The sequence below is a fragment of the Neolamprologus multifasciatus genome, chromosome 2 (genome assembly GCF_963576455.1).
Source record: "Neolamprologus multifasciatus chromosome 2, fNeoMul1.2, whole genome shotgun sequence".
Taxonomy (NCBI): Eukaryota; Metazoa; Chordata; class Actinopteri; order Cichliformes; family Cichlidae; genus Neolamprologus; species Neolamprologus multifasciatus.
Window position 1 is genome coordinate 8,012,300 of NC_140440.1, and position 22,793 is coordinate 8,035,092.

Consider the following 22,793-nt stretch of genomic DNA (forward strand, 5'->3'; position numbering starts at 1 on the left):
AAAAAAAAAAAAAAAAAAAGTAACAAAAGAAAAAACTTCCAAATGCATTTTGTTTTTCTTATTTAAAATAATCCCTAAACTACAAACTCTAAAGGGTTGTGACAAAATGGTATAAGGACTAATTTATGTACCTGACAACCTTAATAACTGTGTGAATTTGAGGTAATGCTGACAGTGACGAAGAAAGAAACAGCCTGCAGGCAAAGGGAAAAAACAAGGGAAAACCTTTTCTTTTATGCAGGGTACACAGAGCTGGGAAGTTTATTGTGCCACTTCTAAACACACACACACACAGACCTACACAGACACACACACACACCCTTAGATGGTCTCTGGAGACATAAATATTTCAGAGAGTTGTTGTTAGTTTCAGTCTGCTGGGCTGGACAAGCCCGTAGCAAAGGAGCATAAACCAGAGTAGATGCACACGAGTTCATGACCCATATAGATGAAATAAAGTCGATAAAAGCAATCTGGCTTAATGATTTTATGTTTTCTTGCATCAAAGGGAAGTCTTTTGGTGTAATATTAAAATTTAGAAAACAAACACAAAAGCTTAATATATCAGGACAGGTTGGTTTCTTTACGTGCCAACTTTTCCTTTTGCTATCTTCTGTGCTGAAGGTAGATTTTTCTCAGCTCTGCTTCAGTTTGACCTTTGACTCCAATTAAATCAATTAGCCTCATTAGCTTGGTGAAGATGCCAGATGTTCAGTCACAACAGCTTCAGTAATTATTCAGCTCAGTCTGTCCTTTACTTAAATACAGTTTGCAGTAATTATTTTATCTTGGGGGTTTTTTTCTTATAAAAGCATATCCTTCTCATCGTTGTATGGTGTGAATATAAACTGAAGTTAAAAAACTTTCGACAAAATGTCAAAAATTTAATGCGAAGAACAAGAAAGAGCCAGGATAAGCTTAATAAATGTAAGATGGATGTTTCTGCAATGCAATCTGTGAGCCCTAGAGCATTATAACTGGAAAAGATTCAAAAGATGACATTTTAATTTCGTCCTCTTCTTCTTAGCAGACATATCGCAATTTCCACCTCAAAAAAATACCTAAGTATGCTACCAAGCTACTGACATATTTATCACCATATCCCTCTGATCTGAGGAATGCTGTGCTGTGAAACACAACATAATTTTCCGCTTTCAAATGTCATGCAGCTCAGTAGCCTTGAAACTGCCATGTGTGCTCCCTCGTTTTCTGAGGGGTCACTCATCTGAATCATGCAGTTTGCCTGTCAGCTGTTTGTGTATAAGCCTGAGGACAGTGAGCATGGAAGACTTGTCCAATCTGACAGAGAAAAAAAGAAAAACTATATTCACCCCAAAAAGCTTTGGGCTCTTCTTTTTGTAATGTACCATCTTCACCATGTTTGCAGCAACCAAAGCAAGACACATTCCTCGATGCACTGAAAAAAAATTCAATAGTGGACAGTGGTGCACACAATTGTTTTGCTTTGGCAGGAAATTAAACAACTGAGTTAAATCAACACAACTTATTCATATTCAATAAACCTGTGCATTTTATGTCAATAAATGGTAAATGGCCTGTATTTATATAGCGCTTTACTAGTCCCTAAGGACCCCAAAGCGCTTTACATATCCAGTCATCCACCCATTCACACACACATTCACACACTGGTGATGGCAAGCTACATTGTAGCCACAGCCACCCTGGGGCGCACTGACAGAGGCGAGGCTGCCGGACACTGGCGCCACCGGGCCCTCTGACCACCACCAGTAGGCAACGGGTGAAGTGTCTTGCCCAAGGACACAACGACAGAGACTGTCCAAGCCGGGGCTCAAACCGGCAACTTTCCGATTACAAGGCAAACTCCCAACTCTTGAGCCACGATCAATAAAACATGATTGAAACATGTTTAGATGAAGTAAGTTGAGCTCTTGGAATATTTTAGTCCTTCACGATTGTGTCACTTTAGTCCAACACTATTCAATAACTTTGACCCCAAAACGACTTGGTCACTTAAATACTACATGTTGTCTACATATTACATAATGTTCAACAAGTCTAGAGTCTGGTTAACATATTATTTAGATTTACAACAACTTCCATCCTCATATTTTTATCTAGGTTGCAGGGGGGCTGGGGCATAACCAAGAAGTGATAGGGTAAGAAGCAGGGTACACCCTGGACAGCTCACCAGTCTATCACATAGAGACAAACAACCATTTACACTTATGGGTAATTTAGAGTCACCAATTAACCTAACTTTAACTGCATGACTTTTAACTGTAGAAGGAAACCAGAGTACTCAGGGGAACCTACTGCAAACTAGCCAGATTGTGGATTTGAACCCAGGACTTTGTTGCTGTGTGTGTGTAGTTGTCTGCCTCTTATAACTCTTATAACTTATAACAGTGATTTTCCTACAGTTTGAAATCTCGTGTTATCGTGTGAATTTCGTGAGTCCAGGCAACTAACCACTCTTACTAGATCCTATTATGTCGTCTCAACAAGAACAAATTAAGTTGTTGAATTTCATACAGATCCTACATGATTTAATTACGTTCACGATAGAAACGTGAAATTATTTTGTTCAAATTACAAGTTAGACTTTTGTAAATGTAACAACCACCCAATTTCTTTTTTTTTTTTTAGTGTGAATCCATTATTTGAAAGCAAGAAAGTAGTCTGATAAAAACCCATTTTTTTGGAGGCTAAAAGCAGCAAAACTAAAAGAAAAAAGAGTTGTTACATCTTATGCATTTTCTAGAAACAATAAACATCAACAATATCAGATTTGGTGCTAATGCATAAGCATATTTCCAGTCTGTGTTTGCTGTATCACTCAAGCTGCTAATTATCAACATCATTCAGACCTTACAAACGGATATCCATGTTAAGCTCTTCTGTACTAACGTTACCTGTCGGTGTCAGATTTATTGTCTATTGTGAGATTATTCAGGGCCTTTCAGGGAAACTCACCTTTTGGATTTATTTCTTGCAAAGTGGATCTAGCAGCACACCTGTGCTGGTTACTATTAATGTAATAACATTACATTTTTCAGTACTGCAGTAATGTACTGTATTAAAGTCAGTTATTTCATTACAGTTACAGTTATGCTCTTAGTTCTTACAATGGTTCTCCAGTTATCTCGACACTGTGCAGATAGCTGTTTGTTTTCACTTTGTGTGCCAGGAAGAGGAAAATTGTGGCTTTGTACATCACTTCTGATGAGTGGAGATATGAACATTATTGATGGTTTTTTTGTGCACAGACACACAGGAAGCCTAAATATGTTTTTGGATTCTGTTCATAATTTTTATGGATAGAATTTCTGGGCATAGCCAAGTGACGGAGTGGAAGAGTCTAAGTATCTCTGGGTCTTGTTCATGAGTGAGGGGAGAGGGGAGATCAACAGATGGATTGTTGCTGCTACTGCAGTGATGCCAGACGTTGTAACAGTCCGTTGTGGTGAAGAGAGAGCTGAGTGTAAAACCACAGCTGTCGATTTACTGGTCGATCTATGTCCCTACCCTGAGCTATTGTCACGAGTTTTCGGTAGTGAACGAAAGAACGAGATCGCGGGTACAAGCAAAAGAAACGAGCTTTCTCCGAAGGGTGGCTGGCCTCTCCCTTATAGATAAGGTGAGGAGTTGTTCCATCCAGGACCAGCGTCAGAGTAGAGCTGCTACTGCTCCACATTGCCAGTTGATGAGCCAGTTGAGGTTGTTTGGGCATCTCTCAAGGATGCCTGCACAGTGCCTCCTGGGTAAGGTGTCCGGGAATGTCTCACCCCTGGACAATCTGGAGGAGGTGGCTGGGGAGAGGGAGGTCTGGGCTTCTCTGCTTAAGCTGCTGTCTCCACGACACAGCCCTAGATAAACGGAAGGAAAGAGATGGAACAATAATAATAATAATAATAATAATAATAATAATAATAATAATAATAATAATACCTCAATTGGCCAGGTGGATGAGTTAAACAAACATCACATTCAGAGTTGTTATGAAGAGGGAAACTATCTATAGAGACCAAACCATTTTGTCACAGGGTTTATATATACTTTTTAATTACGTAGACTTGATATTTTAACCCTTTCATGCATGAATTATGACAACCTCAATCTGGGTTTTTTTTCTCAAGTTTTCTCAAGCTCTTTTCAAAGAGTTTTTTACATGTCCACTTAGGTGGACAGCTGGCTGACCAGTGGGTGGCAGGGTATGGAGTGACACATCAGTGTCCAGTGTAGTGGTTTATGCGCAACACTGACACAAATACAAGAAAACAGCTTTTGAATAGTGTGTCAAAGGGTTGACAAGGAGTCTATGTGGACTGATTCACTTTTGGAGCCAACTCAAGTGTACATTAGAGGAACTGCAGGTATTTTCACATACGTGTCAGCTTCATTTTCCAGCTTTGAAGGATCTTCCTTGTCTTTTACCTGCAGAGGGAAGATGGTAACAGGCTGATATCAAATGCTGTTTGCTAGATGCTGCATCAGGTAATTCAAGTGACTGAAATAAACCTCTCAACCTAGTTGTGATGTTGGTACAGCATTTGTAATAACATTATTTGACAAATAACACAGGTTACTGTGCAGTTTTTATTCTGAGAGCTGCATTTTGAAGAGTATCATTTGGTTTTTTAGCTTGGTGTAATATTTTGTATCTGTAGCATTTTGCTTGGTGCTAACTAGCAGGGACTGTCCCTGCTAGTTAGCGCTAGCAGTTTATCTGATAACTTTGGACTCCACCATCTTTTCCAAAGTTTGGTGTGTTTTGGATGAATTTTCAAGCAAATGAGTGATCTTCTCAAATTAAACAAGATATCAACAGGAATTGGCAAAACAATCCAGTGAACACATGTTGAAACAACTTTTGGATGTAACACAAACCAGATGTAACACAATGCCGGAGCTTTGTGAAAAACAGAATCCGACATACAATAATTGCAAAATGCATTTAGAACACATTTCAGTGAATGTATGATGAATTTGTATTTCTCCTCCGTAAACAGCCTGCTGATCTGAGGTCAGAAAGGCAAGTCTATATTCAAAAACAATTCTAAAACCTTTTTGTACCCACAGTCTTACACTTAATAGCCCTGTTAGTTTGTATGTATCTTAACTTATTTATTTGTACAAATTAATCCTGTACTTCATATTAATTTAAGTCACATTTTTATGTTTTTATCTTTTAAGTTAACCACATTCAGTTTACGTGAACTATAAAAATAAAATTGCCACTGAGGACCGATATCAAAGACTGACAAAGGATTCTTTTTTTGTCAAAGTTGAGGCGAGCTGAGAATAATGCTGTTTCTTGTCTTCTTTTCACTCTTTATTGATAAGCCATATTAGGGACTCGTATTACCAACAAAATGGTTTAAGTTAGATTGATTTTTCCCACTGAATTTTCTTGTCTGGTGCTACACAAAGACGTATTGTATAAAAGGAAAGATGAACACTCTTTTATGAATCAAGTGTGTGCCACCACCAATCATTTAAATGAAATATTATTCTATAAATAAATGGACACACTAATTGGCTGCGAATGCTACCAAGGTACATGCCAGGTTTAATCTTTCTTCGTGCAGCTTATTATCGCTCAAAGTAACAGAAATTGATCATGCATTCAAATTATTTCAGCAGTTTGTGACTCATGAGCACACACACACACACACAAAAGCACACACCCCGAATACTCTTGGAGTATCAGCGTTGCCCCATCCTGTGATTGCAAATTAGCGCTTACAGGCCTGTAGCTTCGGGTTCCATGATTGCCAATTATGTTTTACTCAGCCTCTATTCAGAGACTGAGTGGAGTGCTGTTGCATGAGTTATCACGGTCAGCATCCTCATTGTTCATTATTGCCACATTATCATTCTGGGTGGTGAAGTATTGATTTTGCTTGTCATTGTATAGAAATCATGGCCATAAATATTACACAGTATTTGTTCTGCAGGGACGTGTACGGGCATTTTGAGAGGTGGTGGCTGAAATTTTAAAAAGGGCCCCCTGCCCCAGTAGTAATTTCTATTGTCCTCATTCTGGTGTCAGTCATAATTCAGCAAACAAAATACCCTGCCAGGGCACACACATTTATCTCTCATATGTATGCACACACACACATTCGCATTTTCTGCTGTAGTACTGATGTATTTAAATATTTTACACTGCAGACATTTTGTAATTGTGATGCTTACATTTTCGGGCACATCTGGTGGAGTTTTTCTCTCTGTTTAACATTGTTTAATATTTAAAGAACCATTAAATAGCCTTTAACCTGCCTGTTCCCTAGTATAGAATCCAATTGTGTGTATTCAGGGCTAGTGAGTGGTTAAACCAAAGAGAGCATTGCTATTTCCATTAGTGAGAACCCATTTGAATTGGATAATCTCCTGTTATGTACCACATGTGAGAAAGGACAGGTTCTGACAATATCTGGACCAGATTCTCCTGACATCCTCCCCCTGACACCATTTCGGTCAAACGTGCAAAACACCACAATAACCAGAATTTATAGATAAGCTGTTTCTCCAGAGAGGAAAAGACACAAAAACAGAAAATCAACGGACCACTCCAACTCAATTTTCTAAAGCAAACCTAACGCTCTCTAGCCAAGCCCCAATCACCAAACATGCGTCATCGTGTTCTTAATAACAAGGTGGAGAATAATCGTGAGTATACACAAAAGTGGGAACAATTATGGCAGCTCAAGTTGGTCTGGCCTCCTGGGGACTATGACTTGGACTGGTTGATATTTAGTTGACAGAAAGACAAAAAATAGCAGTAATTATCTGAATTTGGCAGTTCGGGGAGTGTGAATAGGAGCACAGTGTGAAAAAAAAAACTGAATAAACGGCATGCAGCATAGCAGTTTTCCTAAGGGGAGGAGTGAGCTTGTAACTTGGCTCCTGCTGTTACTGGAATGGCAGGCAGATTGGAGAGTACTAGTGTTTTGCACTCTCTTAGAACTACACACATTATCCTGACGCTCACTGTGCATAAGAAAATATGTCTAAGCTACTTCAGGACTAAGGTTTTCTTTGTAATATCTAAGGTGTGTAACTAAGATGTAACAAATTCTAGTGCCAGGTGACAATTTGCATTCCAAATTTTGACACAAACAAGTCTCCAGCTTTGAGGTACATCCTAAAGTTAGCATGCTAAAATACTCACAATGACAATGTCCTGTTGATATTTAGTGCATAATGTTAACCATTGTCACTATCTAACATGATATTGTTGGCTTCATCAGTCTGTCAAAGTATTAAAGGCTAAGATTGTGCACAATTGGCACCTATTGTACTTTTGTGTCTTTCTCAGGGCATCAAGTTGTTCATATACTTTATTCTTCCAAGCTGTGTTTTTTTTCTTTGTTTTTTCAGACTCATAGAGGAGCCCCTTGTCCACTGTCACTCTCAAGCTGAGATGAATCAGATCTTTCAGTATGACATTACAGGAGTTGATGTGGAACACATCCCAGTCAGCTTGGCTTTATTTGCAGCTTTCTAATCTACAGGGTGTTTCACAATATCCAGTTTACCTGCTTTTGCTGTACAGTGTTTTATACAAGAATCCATTTAATATATAAGTGACCTTAAAGAATATGACAAATGTTGCTTTAAAGCACATTTGGTGCTTCAGTATACATAAATATAAGATATATCTTTGATCTACTTTAGTGTGTGTAATTAAACTTTTTATAATCATGCTAAACTGCTGATTATTGTCATGCAAGAGTTTTGCATGTACATTATAATGCAACCACATGCAGTGTTACTAAAACCAAAGCAGAGATTTACTGAGTGCTGTTTCTTTGTTTTGCTTTGCTTTTTCGGTCCATTAAATGATTTTTCCTTGGAATTAACAACTTAAAAGAAGCGGTGAACAAAAAGACTTAAAAGAAAAAGATAAATGGGCCAGAGTTCAGAAAAAATACAGCTTTTCTGTCATGCGACAACAAAAAAGGTTTTTACTATGGATTATAGCCGTTGTGCTGAACAATTCTGATGAAATATTTATTTAATTACTGTGTTTGAAGTGACTACCTTTGAATTTTGGACAGTGATGAACAATTATTTTTCAAAAAAGTTGTTTATAGATTAATGGAAAGCATCATTAGTTTCAGCCCTATAATCGCCCAAAGTGAGATGTAAAATGGAAAACCTGAGTCCTTTATCTGCCTCCTGTCTTCTTCTTGTTTATGTGCTGAGGGGCAGCATTAGCAGACTGAGTATCATGAAAGGTAGATGAGTGTTTGTGATTACTCTGGAGGGGAGTTCAATATATGGATTTGCTTATCTCCTCTCTGCATCCACAGGGGGCACGTCCATGTTTCCTGCTCTGGGTGGTAACACCAACAACAGGCTATCTGAAAGAACAAAAAACTGAAGCAGCTGGTAGATGTAGAGAAAGTGTTTTGTTTCTCCAAAGATGGGATATTTCCTATACTTGTCAAGTATTTTTTCCAAAACTGCCTTTATCTGGATGGAATAATCATTTTGTGTAAGAGATAAAGCTATGACAAAGATCATTTTCCAACAATATTCCAAAGGATACAGCTAATGTATTTGTGGAACTTTGTGCTTTGTAGTTTTAGAGAACCTTTTCAGAGTTAAGCCTATTAATGTTTTTAGTTATTCTTTAATAGTATACCTTCTAAGATGCTATCCATATGGCATCATGATCTCATCACTCTGTTTGTGTGCAATGTACTCTGTTCAGATTAATCATTAATTCATTCACTTTTTTGGTTTTTGGTTTAGCAATTGTTAAGACATTAAAGCCTTGAACCTGCAAAGCCCAAGCGGTGTCACTGTGAGAATAGCACAGGTATATTCAGTGGATTCACAATGTCATGCCTCCTGCATTCACTAGTGAGTACAGTATTTCCAGTAGTGACAACAGAATTATTACCTATTTTGCACATCATTTGAAAACTGTCAAGTGTGAACAATGTCCTGACTTGATTGCCCCAACATCGTTTGGAGTTTGCCATCATACTGAGTCTACAGTTTTGACATCATCACACCAATCATCAGTCCTCTTCTGCTTATCTGGTTCAGGGTTGCAGGGGTGCTGGAGTCTATGTTAGTTGCCACTGGGCAGTGCATACCTTAGACAGCTAATTCACTAGAAGTCAGCCAAAATGCACGTCTTTGGACTGCAGGAGGAAACCAGCATTTCCGGAGAGAAACTGCACAGGAAGAACATGCTAACTCCACACAGGCAGATGGATTTAAACCCAGGAACTTCTTGCTGTGAGGTAACACTGGTGACCACCATACCACTGTGCTGCTGTGCCACCCACATCATCACACTTTGCATAATTATCCTCAGACTTTTTTGATTTTTACTTGTTTTGTGTCTGAATCTATATCATGTCTTGTTTTGCCTTATTTTAACCACCAATCGTAGCTCCTGTCTTTTTCTTCCTGTCTGTCTTGAACCCAGCCTTGAGCCTATCCCCAAGCAATCATTTCTGTAATACCTTACCATGAAGAAAAAGGCTGTTATACGACTATAGAAAATTAGATCTGAAGTGGAACTTCGCTTTAGCACAAGACTGAATTATCTTCATTTGAGCACAGTCAGCTTCAGCCGGCAACACACTGTCAGCTATTACAACCTACTGCAGCTACACCTCACAGTAAAAGTCCCTGAAGTTATTCTTCAGGGAGTGATAAATAAGTTGTGAGATCAGCAGCCTCCAGTTAGATCAAAAAGTATCAGCGTGAAAGCCCCATGTGCATCCCTGCTGGAAGGAAGAAAAAAACTTTTGGGAAACTCATTTCTGCTGCATCTTGATCGCTTACGGATTTCATTTCTAAAGTGGCTTATGTAACAAACAGAATTTCTTTGTGCAGCTTTGGTCGAAACACACACAAATCAGCTGGTTTTGCTCATCAGTGAATTTCTCGTGAATTATAAAACACATGCAGCCAAATTAGTTGTTTTGTTCACAAATCAAAAACAATCACTCAGAGACTAAAACGGCGGAAGGTCTGCACACAGGTGAACTACAATTTAATCATTGGAGAATTCAGTCATTAAATTGGTTATTGTGAAGCCCTTTTCCATTTTGTCACATGCAGTGACTGAATATTTTGTCTTTGGTGTGAGCACACTCGGTCTTTTTTCCTGTCATTACTCTGGTGCTGCCAAATTTAGAAGCCTCATCAGAGTCAAAAGGAAGACCTAATTCTAAAGCACGCACCTGCCTTCTGCTCTCTGACAATGACAGCATCTGGTGTGTCAGCCATGAAGCAGGAAGTACATCACAGTTAATAGCTTTCTAATGAAAGGAAAAACCTGAGATTGATTATATATAGACGGTATAATGTAATTATAAAGACATTCTCATATACTCCACAGATAAAGACCTTGGAGCCATAATTCAGCCAGGTATAAGGCATCGTTGATTTACTATGAGTTCACAGCTAATCTTCTGCTCAGCATCAGTGGCTGCACTTCATTCTAAAAAGTGTGCAAATGTTGCAGTGTCCTTAATTAAAAAGCCTTAGGCAGAATCAAAGCAGGGTCATTTTTCTCATGTTCAAGTAATGAAATATTTTCAGACATCATCATGTACATGTACAACTTTGCTATCTATCTATCTATCTATCTACAAACAAAATACAGTTATTCATTTTTTTCAAGTAAGGTGCATATTTTATCTCTTTATAATTCAAACAACTTGGTGATCAACACAGTTAAATAAAAGTACCACAGGCACTCGTGAGGGCCTTATACAATGTGAGAGAATTTTTTTTATATTTAAAACAATGATAAAAACAAATAAAAGTAAACATTGAAGTTAGTTAAAAACAGTAAATGTAAGACTGACATTGTGTAAGAGAAGAGATAAGTGCAGATTGTATGAACAAATAAGATATAAACTATAAATCAAAGAAAAAGATTAGGATCTTAACCTGACAGGTGTGCTCACCTGTCATAAAATGTAAGTGTTCACACCTGTCTAGTATAATTAGCATCTCCACAACAGGAAGTACATTATATTGAAAAACTGGATTGCATATGAGCAGAACCAGTCTTTGTAATGACATTATTGGACCGGTTTGTACCGTTCGTTTTGGCCCCGGGGCCACATGTTTGACACCCTGGCTTTAAAGCGAAATAACTGTTCCATGAGAAAATAATTCATCTGCAGTTGTTATTCCGCTTTTATATTGAACCACCTGTTTGTACACAATGAATAGCGACCAAAGGTTGAAAACTACAAATCCCAAAAAGCTTTGCGCCACTCATTAGCGTGTGTTCTGCATGCAGTGGGGAGAAATGTAGAGTGTTAGGAGGCGGAGAGTCAGTCTGCTCACTGTGGAGCTGTGTAGGGGCAGCAGGAGGAGCCGACACCGACAGAAAGGAGCGATTCAAAGAAAGACGTGAACGTTGCTCAAATGCACAAAATTGGACTTTGAATTACGCCGGGAGGAACGGTCGTGCGGTTTATCCGGAGCCTTTGGTTTGGACAGAAAGGGTGTAGACTACGGACACGGCAATCCCCTTTACCCCCCCTAAAACAGCGAGAGGAATCGGAAAGAGGTGAGAGGAAAACCGTTTGGGACTGTGAGACATTTAAAACTAGCGAAGACAGAGAAACGCTCCACAATTGGCTCAATTGAAGTTGAAGGAACAGTTCTGGTGGGCTGCAGGAACATGACCGGCTTCAGTTAGCCTTTATATGATTTTTTTTCCCTTCTTAATAAATGCAGTTGTTCGCCGGTCTAGTCATTTTTAAAAAAGCCCCCATAGGTGTAAATTGTATCCCATTAGAAATGGGTGAGGTTTGTCTGCCATACAAAAGACTTGCGCTTCCTTTCCAGTCAGCTGAAGTGAATTTATGTCGTTTTCTCTGATGGATGTATTTTTTTTTGTTTGTTTTTTTGGTCGCCTTCCGTCTTAAGACAGCTAAGGTTTGATGTATTGAACACTTATTTGGAAGGCTTTGTGTTGACGGCGGGGAGCGCCTTAGAAAAACAGAAATGTGGAAATGCATAGCAGCCCGTGTAAACCCTTGTTATTTGGCAGTGTTACAAAGTAACCAGCAAGACTACGTGTGTGCGCGCGCACGTGTGCGTGTAAGCCTCTGGGTGTGTGTAAGCGTGTGATTTCTTGGCTGGGGAGACTGGGGAATATTTGCATTTGCTCCAGTATAGAAACAACAGCGATGATGAACAACTAAATAGGAAGATGGTTAAAGTGCAGCTGACCACCAAAGCGCCAGAATATTCTCGGTGAGCGCTTCAATGGGCCTTTTTGCCCTCTAAAGTTTAATCATTGCCGCAAAACCTTAGAAAAGAGCTGTTATGTTACATTTACGCCCATGTTAACGACGTTTGTACGTGCAGGAAAGGGGGTCCTGTTACTTGGACTTTATTCCCCCTCACAGTTCAGGACGGATGTGGACTGTTTGGGATTTAAAGCCACATAGGAAGGAAGAGGGGATCAGTGGATAGACTAGAGAAACTGGACGAACCCCTGCCAAGATTTTAGTTGCAGGGCAGGCAGGCAGTGATGTGGGATGTGGAGGATGAAAGCACCGAAAAACCAGCTTGCCCACCTCTTGTAGCTCACTAAATAGAGTTCACTCTTCTTTGTAGGCTGGAAAATATCTGTAAAAGTACTGTGCATGATCATAAATGGTGTCAAACTGCTTCAGCTTATATGGAGACTCTTTAGGGCAGTAGATGTGTAAATAAATTACGCACTTGTTTTCCACTGTCTGCTTCTAGGAAAGTAAAATATGTCTCATCAACTGCTTACTTGACTAATTAGGACATATTGATGTTTTTTTTTTAATTTGTGTCTTCTCATTTTGTTTCTGTTTTCCAGGGAAGGAGGCAGGCTTAGTGTGTTATTGGAGAAAGCCATTCAGCGCTGGCAGTCTATTCCATGTTAATGTAATGGAAACACCCTTTTGGTCGGTGGCATCTGAAATGCATCAGTGGAAATATATCAGTAACTTCCATGGCTAATTCTATCAAGCAGCGGTGGCTTGAGTTTGCCAGTGGATGCACTCAAGAGCCGAGTGCCCTGCCATGCCCAGCGCCATGCTAAGGCAACACATTCATAATAGCAAGGAGCACTCAGTTCAACCAGTGGGCAAGCTATGGAAAAAGTTGGTGGAAAATCTATGGTTTAAACCTCAATTTTAAACTTCCTTTTTTCATTTTGACCTACATTTTCTCTAACGCTCCATAGCTCAGTTGCTTTTCCTGCCATCCACAGCGACTCTGCTTTTTTTCCTCTACTTTTCACCCAGCTTGCCTTCACTCTCGCTGGTTCTTAAAACCAAGGACAGCTAAAGTGCATCCTTCTTTTGCACCTGACAAAATGGATGTTCGAATTTAAAGCCAGCCTTTGTTGGAGATGACAACGTGAAGGGGCGTAATGAAGGGAACCTGAAGAGGAGGAATAGGTGGAACAGCAGCACTAGATCAAAATGGCCCAAACCAGTTTGCTGAAAGGGAAGCGCTTTTACTGCCGGGAGTGGGTGTTCCATAAGATCCAGCATTGCCTCCAGGAGAAAACCAACAACCTCAGTGGAGTAATCAGCACTCCCAGTAAACAGCCCCCGTTGGCACCTGGTGGTAGTGCGTCCAACCCCGGCACCCTCACAGCAGGATCTGCAAAGTCGGGTAGCTCCTGGGGTGTGTTGCTGGTGGGAGGGCCAGGGAGTGGGAAAACTGCACTGTGTACAGAGCTGTTATGGCCCACATCAGCCCAGGGAACCCACCGCGGTCTACACCAGCAAAGCCTGGCTTTCCACTTCTGCCGGGCAGATGACTCGGACACGCTGTGCGTCGGCGGTTTCATCCGAGGTCTGGTGGCTCAGATTTGCCGCAGCGGGCTACTGCCAGGATATGAGGAAAAGGTGCGCGATCCGGCTGTGCAGAACACTTTGCAGCCTGGAGAGTGCGAGAGGAACCCCACAGAGGCTTTCAAGAGGTAAAGACACACCCACTTACACAGTTAAAGTATGACTGCAAGCAGATGATTTCACAGATTAGCACCTCTTTACAGTGAGACGGATAACTAATCCATGTCGACAGGACCTCATTCTTTGCTTCATCAATTAGTCAACATCTAAAAGCAAATTGTTGCCATTTGCAGCTTGCCTAATGTGACTATTATGTGTTTTTGTCAGCTTTTATCTCATTGTTAAATACTGGATGATTAGACATATACATCACCATCCTGTTTTTCAGTCTCTATCATTTTTTTTCCTGTTGATTCATTAAAAAAAATAAACTGATGCAGTTATATATCTTACTGAAACAGCTACCTATTGCACCCCTGCACAAAATTACCTGAATTATGATTCCTTTTTGGAAAATATAAATCTTCCTATTAAGTGTTTCTTCATATCTTCGTGCAACTTTAAGTTTAAAAAAAAAAAGAAATAGTAAAAAACGGTGTTTCAGGTAGTATCGGAAATCTAGGAATTTGGTTTGACTAGAAATGTAAAGTGAAGTCAGCCCATCCCCCCCCCCCGAACCTACCCTCTCCACCTCCTGACCCTGATGCACCTCCCCCCGTTTATTTTTTTTCCCCTGCACACACTCATCACATAGCTCCGCCCCAGCAGCCTCTCCAGTTATTTCTTGTCATGGTTTTGCCTGTGCCCCCCAGTGCGACATGCTGGGTGGGACTGTCCCTGCTTGTCTTCGGATTCAGGAAAGGTCAGATATTTTTAAGTTGTAGCTTAGCTCACAAGGTGAGAGACTCATGAGAAAGAAGCTTTGAAGTACCACTGACTCACTGACCTGGGTGCGCTGAACTGTGATTGTTAGGTTCACCTGGGTCAGTCCAACACTGTGCAAGATGATGAAGTGCACATGTAAGGCTGAAGTACAGTAGGCTTGTGGGATTCGAGCACCCTGCCCGGACATGTAACACGATCAAGATGGACTGTTATTGCAGACGGGGGCTTTAAACGGAGCGGCGTGTGTGCGTTACTTGCACGACTTGTCTACACAGTATAGGTCAGGCCGTCTATGCAACACGGGCTGGAATGCAGCACTGTACACACACGCTCACGTTTCTCATCTGGCCATCTGGTGATGTTTATTGTACCATCTCAGCATCACACACAGGAAGAAAAGTAGGTCAAATGTTCAGCATGGTAAATCATTTTTCAATTACTCACCAGAGTCAAGATCCTAACCCACTTTTTTTTTTTTTTTTTTTAGCCCACTCATTCCTAGGGGAATGCTTGTCTTGTCATCGTCTTGTAATCACAAGGCTTCCACCAATGATTCAGACTTCAGTTTGCCCCTCTGAGGTAAAAGACAGGTTATCATAGGAACATTGAAAAAGAGACTGAACCCAACAGGGACAGATTTTTCACTTCAGCTCTGCTCTGTGTCACTCTGAATGTTGAGGGCCTTTTGCGGACACTTGCACTTCACTGAACCCAGCCTCGTGAAGCAAATATTCTGTAACACTCGAGACCTCGGGCTTTAAATCTGCAGACAACAAAGACACAAGGCTTATTATCTCTGCCTGTTGTGTTCGTCAGCCACATAAACAGTTGAGTAAATGCCTTATCGCCATCTCGGGTGTAAAAGCATCCCAGGCGCTGTTGTACACAAAAATCTGAACAGATCCCCTGCTGATCGAGATGCTATCTGGATTCAGGAAGTCAAGATTGCATCTGGCAGTGGCATTTAGAAAAGTTCAGTGAGTAGTAATCTACATCAGGACTAACGTTTACACAGGGATTCACATCTTGTTTTGATTCAACTACCTTTGGGTTCACATTTATTGCAATAAAAGTCACACAAGTTTCATTTAGTTAAGGGTCTTGTTTAACACGGTTTTTTTTGAGGAGCTGTTGACCCCCTCCTCCTCCTCCCCTGCCTTCCAGCTGTGATTTTAAACATTACCTAGTGAGTGAGTGCAAGAGGCCCTGCAAAATTCTTTGGCCTAGTCAAAGACAAACAAGTCAGTTTGTTGGTAGTAATCACCAGCACTGTGTTAATACAATGGGTTTACATGGGTTTACGTCCACTTACTTCCACTCCGATACCACAACTAACCAAAATTTGGACATTTTAATAAATCCCTGCACATTTTTATGAACCTGAAGTTTCTCCCCATGTTGTAATCCTTAATTTCTGTGTTTTATTGCTGTCAGGTTACAAACAGATGAGCAGTGACTTTAATAATAATAAGAAAATGTACTATTTAAATGAACGATATCTTCAAAGTAGAGTTAATTTTTAAGTATCACTAGAACAATCTTGCATTTTAAGATGTGTCCTGTGGACATGATGATTAAATTAACAATAAATGTCAATCAAGTGAATAAACAGAATAAAAGCAAGTTCTTAAAATTTACCTGATTATCTACTGATTCATTGATTGGATACTTATCTGTTGGTCCAGTATCTCCGCTAAAGGACAGATCAGTTCAGTTTTGATGTTAGTTCACGTTTACTAGATCAGATGTCAGCAGTGCATCCGTAAACCTGCGTGTGGAGCACGGAGAGTGCTAATGACGAAAGGTCAGGACTTTGGAGGCATTTCACGCTGGCACACAACAAGTTTTGTTCATTTCTTTGCAGTTGTTTGTAACTTTACCGATTCAACAGCAAACGGTGATTCGACGATGACGGAAAAGAGCAGTCGATGGAGGTTTTCCTCGTTTCCCTCGCTCTTAAGTCCAATTTGCTCAATCGGATGAATTACCATCTTAACCTGTCTGTCAACTGCTCTGTAAAGTTTGCAAAGGAGCAAGTAGTGAAACAGAGAGCAGTGGAGGCAATACGGGAAAGGCACAGAAAAGCAATAATTCAGAAATTTACATGGGAATTTATGCTATCAAGTTTCTCAGATCTTGTTTTTTTATTTTTTTTAATTTTTGTATGTTGGATAGACAAACATCTGAAATGCTTTTTCTGAGTTTTTTTGGCCTAAAATAATAAAAAGGAAATAACCCGAAGGTCAGTAAAAGGAAAATCTGTGGCCTTAATCGTAACATTAACAAAAAAATCCTTTATTAGATTGTGGTCATGACTTTAGTTCTTTTAGCCAGACTTTCTATAAAGTCTTTTTTTAATTCATGCCTGCATCAAAAGGCAGTTTCACCTTTTAATTTGCCCTTTGTGTGCTTCACGTCTGCCAGTGCCAGCGTGTGTCTTGTTCAGACAATAAACTTCATAAAATAAACTTTGGTACATTCACTGCTTGCCGTCAGAGCTATCTAAAGGCTTTGACACTTGAGTTGCAGTGTATCATCAAAGATTCGACTTCCAGACAAAGCCAAAGCACATTCCTCTGTCTTTATCGCTTCTTCTGTAGTCTGTGTCTTAGCGCTATCAAAGGCCACTGCCATGTTTTGACTGGAGTCCTCCCCTTTGAATCAGTTTGTGATTTTTAAACAACCAGTCAGCCTCCCGTCATCCAACATGCGTCACTTTCTCCCTTCAGGACAAACGAGCTGGCTTCGAATAGGTGGAATTGACTCAGTCGCGTTGGTCAAATGACAGGCAAAAGTTGCTTTTTTTGTTTGTTTTTTTTCCCCTGATGGGACAAAGCAGGCTTTTAGTGTAGGTGTGACTTATATGTGGATCTGTTGTAAGGCTATTCTCCGATAAGCAGGAGTTAAGTTTGAATTGCTGCTGGATGAGTTTCTATTTTTATAGAAAGGGCACAGACTTCAGAAATGATGAATGACTGTGGCTTTAACTGGTGAAAAAGATTTGAACTTTCTTGGCAATGTTTTATTCCCTCAAGAATTGTCTGTGGAAGAAATTGATGATGCAGTTTTGAGATTTTCCTAAAAGATGGTTAGAAATGTTGATTTTCTGGCAGCTTCATCAGACGGTTCTTTGTAAAAAAAATTTGCTTGTTGCTTTGTTCCAAACAACTGTTGATCCTCCGGAAAAATAGTCACATCAGTCAAAGCTAAAGAAAGATTAGATCAGCTGTTCTTGCCTCCGGTGAGATCATGAATATTGTTAAACCTTTTTTCCCCTAGTCATTTTTCTAGACGGTATTGCAACAATGGGATTTCCTTTTTAAGCATCTTGACATGTGACCGATTATGCCAGAGAGATAAATGTAGAAACGTTTGCAAAGGCCTCTGATCTGATTGTTACCTAAACAAGAGAAAGCTTTAAATAATATAAAATTAATGTAAAACTGTGACCTCACCCATATTGGTTGCCCGAGTCTGAAGTAAATCTAACCAAGCGGGAGCTCTGCGGTGTTTTTTTTCTCTTTGTGTTGACTTTTTGACTGTTGCACGTTGGGCGGCCGTGCTTATTGGGGTTAAGGGACCTTAAATGAAAGCAGCTCGCTGGCTTTTATGTGGTGCACGGCTGTGGAAAACTCGCTGCCGATTAGGCCCACATTTTAGAAACCAAAAAAAGACTCCCAGTGTGACGCATCAGCTCCAGTAGAGCAGATGAGGAGAAATGGCAGCACTGGTGTGGCTGCACCGATGACTCAGCAATCTAATGCCAACGTCTGTCTCCACACCACCGGCTATGTGTGTACTTTTTGTTAGAGCTTATTTGTTTGTGGATATGTCTGCCTACGTGCTGCATGTGGGCATACAAAACTGATTCATGTAATTGTTACCCTCACACACTCACAGTCAGCATTGCTGCAAGTTTATACTCATTCATGAAGTGGAGCTCCTTTCTGATTGTTCATTTAGTCTACAGAATATTGGATAATTGTGGAAAATGTAAAAAATGTTTGTAGAACCCAAGATGAAATCTCCATATGACCTCACAGTCTAAATAAAATTCTCTAATTTATTAGGGCTTGGAACAGGGGAAAGCAGCAAATCCTAGCTTTTTGCAAAGCTAGACTTGCTGAATGTTTGCCTGACATATTACTTAAATGGTTAAAGCCCCTGAAAAATTGATGAAAAGTTGATGAATCAGTTACAATTTGAAACTGTCAAATTAAATACAAGCAAACTTCCAAGACTTTCTAGTGTTTGAATGGTTTAAAGAAAAGGGTTAAAAAACTGGACTAGTCTTCTGTGGCTCATCCGGATTGTGTGGGTGTGTTTGATTGATAATGGTCTGGAAACCTAAGCAAACAATCTCACAACTGTCATCACATTTTGCTGCAGAACCCTGATTGGTAGAGATGAATATGAGATCACCTTTTTCCAGCAGAGTCCCACCTACTTGAATTCTAAGGAGCTTGGAAGAAAAGTGTCTTGACTTCTTTAAGTCTTCTTGAAGATGTTTCACCTCTCATCTGAGAAGCTTCTTCAGTTCTAAGAGCAGTTGGTGGAGAGTCCCAGTTTTTAAGCCCTACCACATGTGGGACCACCACATGTCCCAGTGGATACTGGACTACCTCACAGAACGTCCACAGTATGTAAGGACACAGGGCTGTGTCTCTGACCTGCTGGTCTGCAGTACGGGGGCCCCACAGGGAACTGTGCTGGCACCGTTCCTCTTCACCCTCTACACTGCAGACTTCTCCATCAACTCCCCACGCTGCCACCTACAGAAGTTCTCTGACAACTCTGCCATAGTCTGCCTCATCACAGGTGAGGACGACTCAGAGTACAGACAGTGGACTCTGGACTTTGTTGACTGGTGTCAGCAGAACCACCTGCTGATCAACGCTGGGAAAACCAAGGAGTTGGTGGTGGACTTCCGGAGACGCAGACCCACCACACTGACACCGGTAAACATCCAGGGAGTGGACATTGAGATAGTGGACTCTTATAGGTACCTGGGTGTTCACCTGAATAATAAACTGGACTGGAGCCACAACACTGATGCTCTTTACAGGAAGGGTCAGAGCAGACTCTACCTGCTGAGGCGGCTCAGGTCATTTGGAGTACAGGGAGCGCTTTTAAAGACCTTCTATGACTCTGTGGTGGCATCTGTCATTTTTTACAGTGTTGTATGTTGGAGCAGCGGTTTATCGGCAGCTGAGAGGAAGAGGTTGGATAAACTCATCAGGAAGGCCAGCTCTGTTCTGGGATGCACCCTGGACCCAGTGCAGGTGGTGGGAGACAGAAGGACTCTGGCCAAAATAACATCTCTGATGGACAGAGTCTCCAACCCCATGCATGTAAATGTTGCTGAACTGCAGAGCTCCTTCAGTGACAGACTGCTGCATCCTCGATGCATGAAGGAGCGTTTCCGCAGGTCCTTCCTCCCTGCAGCTGTTAGACTGTACAATCAGAACTGCTCCCAACAAACATAGATGTTTACATCTGCGCTGAAACTGCAATAAGTTAATTAACCGATTCGCACCTCAACCTGGTTTGCCTCTTATCTGTAGTTATCTTTATTTAATTTAATAACTGTACAGTACTCTCTGTATATAGTAACCATTGTCCTTAATGTAAATATGTAAGAAAAATTGTGTATGTTTCTGTTCTGTGTCCTGTGTACTGTTTGTTTGTATATGTGTCTTTTTGGCTGCTGTTACAACCAAATTTCCCCTTGTGGGACAATTAAAAGATTATTCTATTCTATTGTATTGGAGTGTGTTCAAGAAACTTAAAGAAGTCCAGATGCTTGTCTTTCCAAGCTCCTTAGCCTACAATGACCTTGACAGACACACCCACTTTCAACCCATCGAAACAACTAAGGACCAAAAACAAAGACAAATTTTGCTCATTGGAGCACTTCTCGGGCTTTAATCGAATATTGAGATTATTTTCAGAAAGCAGAAAGCTTCAGCATCACTCTGCTGCCCTGTGAAATCTGTGAATCCAGGTAAAACCTCTGCTTGAAGGTTTACCTGTCAGTGCTGAAATCCTTCCCATTGTGTGTATTTGTGTGCTTAAGCTGCATGGACCCAGCTGTGGGTCTGTGTACAACTGTGTGTGAGGAGAGCAGGAGCACAGCAGAGTACTGGATGAGGACAAGAGGGAGGGGAGGGGGGCCCAAAAAGGATAAAATTTCAGATTCCTTTGACGGTATTGGATAGCTGGCCAGGAATGCACACCTCGTCTGGGTTGGGAAGAGCTCGGGGGGATTTGGAATAGTTATGGTATGAGGAGGTATGCATGGTGGCAACGAAAGAAGTGTGTTTACACTTTGTCAAATTATTAAACAGCATCATTATATAGATGCATAACGTTGAATGAGGAGATCCCGTTTTATTATAATTTACCAAGAAATTGGTCCATTTTGAACAACTACAATTGGAATTACTTTGGGTAATAAGTTGCCTATAATACTCTCACACAGTGAACACAGTGTAGTCATTGTGTGTGATCAGTCTCGTGAGATGCTTTAAAATAAAAAAATAAAAGTCATAAGACTCACATTTTAGTTAATCTAATCTTTATCACTTAGCAATGGTCTATTAAGAAGATTCTTTTCGGACTTGCCTTTGAAAGCTGTAGCTGTTTTTGCATGAAAGCCACTTGGATCTCTTTTCATATGCTTCTTACTTCCCCCTGACCAAGCAGTCTCCAACACACCATTTCTCGGTCAAGCAGGAGGCATTTGTCTGCTGAGGGATTCAGCGCAGAATTGATCGTGCAAATCCATTAAGACGAGATCAGATTCTTGCATTGTCCAGCAGGTTTAAAGAACCGCTGAAGAAAACACTTTTTAAATACTTACAGGGCTTTTCTAAAATGATTTTTGTTTTGTTACTTTTGTGTTATGTCAGATAATCTGCCTTCGATGCAAGGTTTATACACCTGTTTTGATGCCACAGGCTAAAGCGTGGCCTGAAGTGGAGTGTGGCTGAGATGTCAGAGCCCTTTTCCTAAATCCTGGAATACTTAAGACGTCAATATAGTAATAAATTTTTCTACCAATGGCACAAGCAGGTGCAGCTTTTCACGCTGTATGCCCACATTATAGCCTGACATAAACCCCCACCTATTGCAAATGTGGTAAACACTATACAATGTTCAAAAAATAATGCTGTCTCAAATTACTCTAAGTAAAAGAAGAAATACACTAGATCAGCTACAGTCTTAGAGTTGTCATTAAGCTGTCAAAAATGACACTCACATATTTTGTCATACTTTTTCTGTTATTGTTTTATGGTTGTCCATAAACTGCCTTTAAAAATCTTTTTTATAGGGAATCTTTTAAAAAATATACATATAATTCAATTGAAAAATTAATAAATTAAGATATAAAGGGTGGTGGTGGTGGTGGTGGTGGTGGACACAAGTTCATCAAGAAGAGGAGTTGGGCCCTAACTAGGCTTTGTTTTGACTCTAAAGTCTGCCTCGCAAGGGCAGCCACCGGTCGTTGGCAGTCTGCTTCCACCTGGGGATGTCTGCGGGGGGCAGATGAGGTGAAGAGAGAGCCCCAGGCGGCAGTGGACTCAGATGCCTGCTTGAGACATGCTCAGCAGCCAGTGGGTGAATATTAGAGAGCTGGTGCAGACATCTGAAAGTTGGATTGGGTAAGAGACCCTGAACAGTTTGGAGACACTAAGGAACCAATAACCCACCTACAGCTTTAACTGTGAAACTTTGAGAGATTTACGTCCTGTAGATGCATCTTGTTGACCGAAGGCTCTCCGTCATCCTGGCTGAAGCTGCTCTAAGCAGCAAGTGAGTTTAGTGTGGGTTTAAATTTCTCTGCTGTAAAGGAAAGGTGTGCGCTTGATTTGCTGCAAGTGCTTCATAGCAAAATTGAATGCAAGACAGTAATAATTTTCGCATTATTCCCACTTCCATAATCATTCAAAGCAGAACTGATACTTAAATTATTTGGTCACACAGCCCCAGGTCCACCTGCAGTTCTGGCAGTAGTCATGTCTGTCTGTTTGTGGATGGAAATATTTGTCAGCAGTTGATCCCTTTTAGTTGTGATGGTTGGAGCCT

The 22,793-nt window shown here is 40.6% G+C and overlaps 1 protein-coding gene across 1 annotated transcript in view; it reads left to right on the top strand.

The window, feature by feature from the left end:
* Window positions 1-11,267: 11,267 nt before the first annotated feature.
* ankrd50 (ankyrin repeat domain 50) overlaps window positions 11,268-22,793 on the top strand; it is a 37,957-nt gene continuing 26,431 nt past the window's right edge. The window contains exons 1-2 of the mRNA XM_085178992.1: window positions 11,268-11,542; window positions 12,833-13,948. Of these exons, the coding sequence (XP_085035118.1) occupies window positions 13,443-13,948 (506 nt within the window). The 5' untranslated portion in view covers window positions 11,268-11,542; window positions 12,833-13,442. The remainder of the gene's footprint in view (window positions 11,543-12,832; window positions 13,949-22,793) is intronic.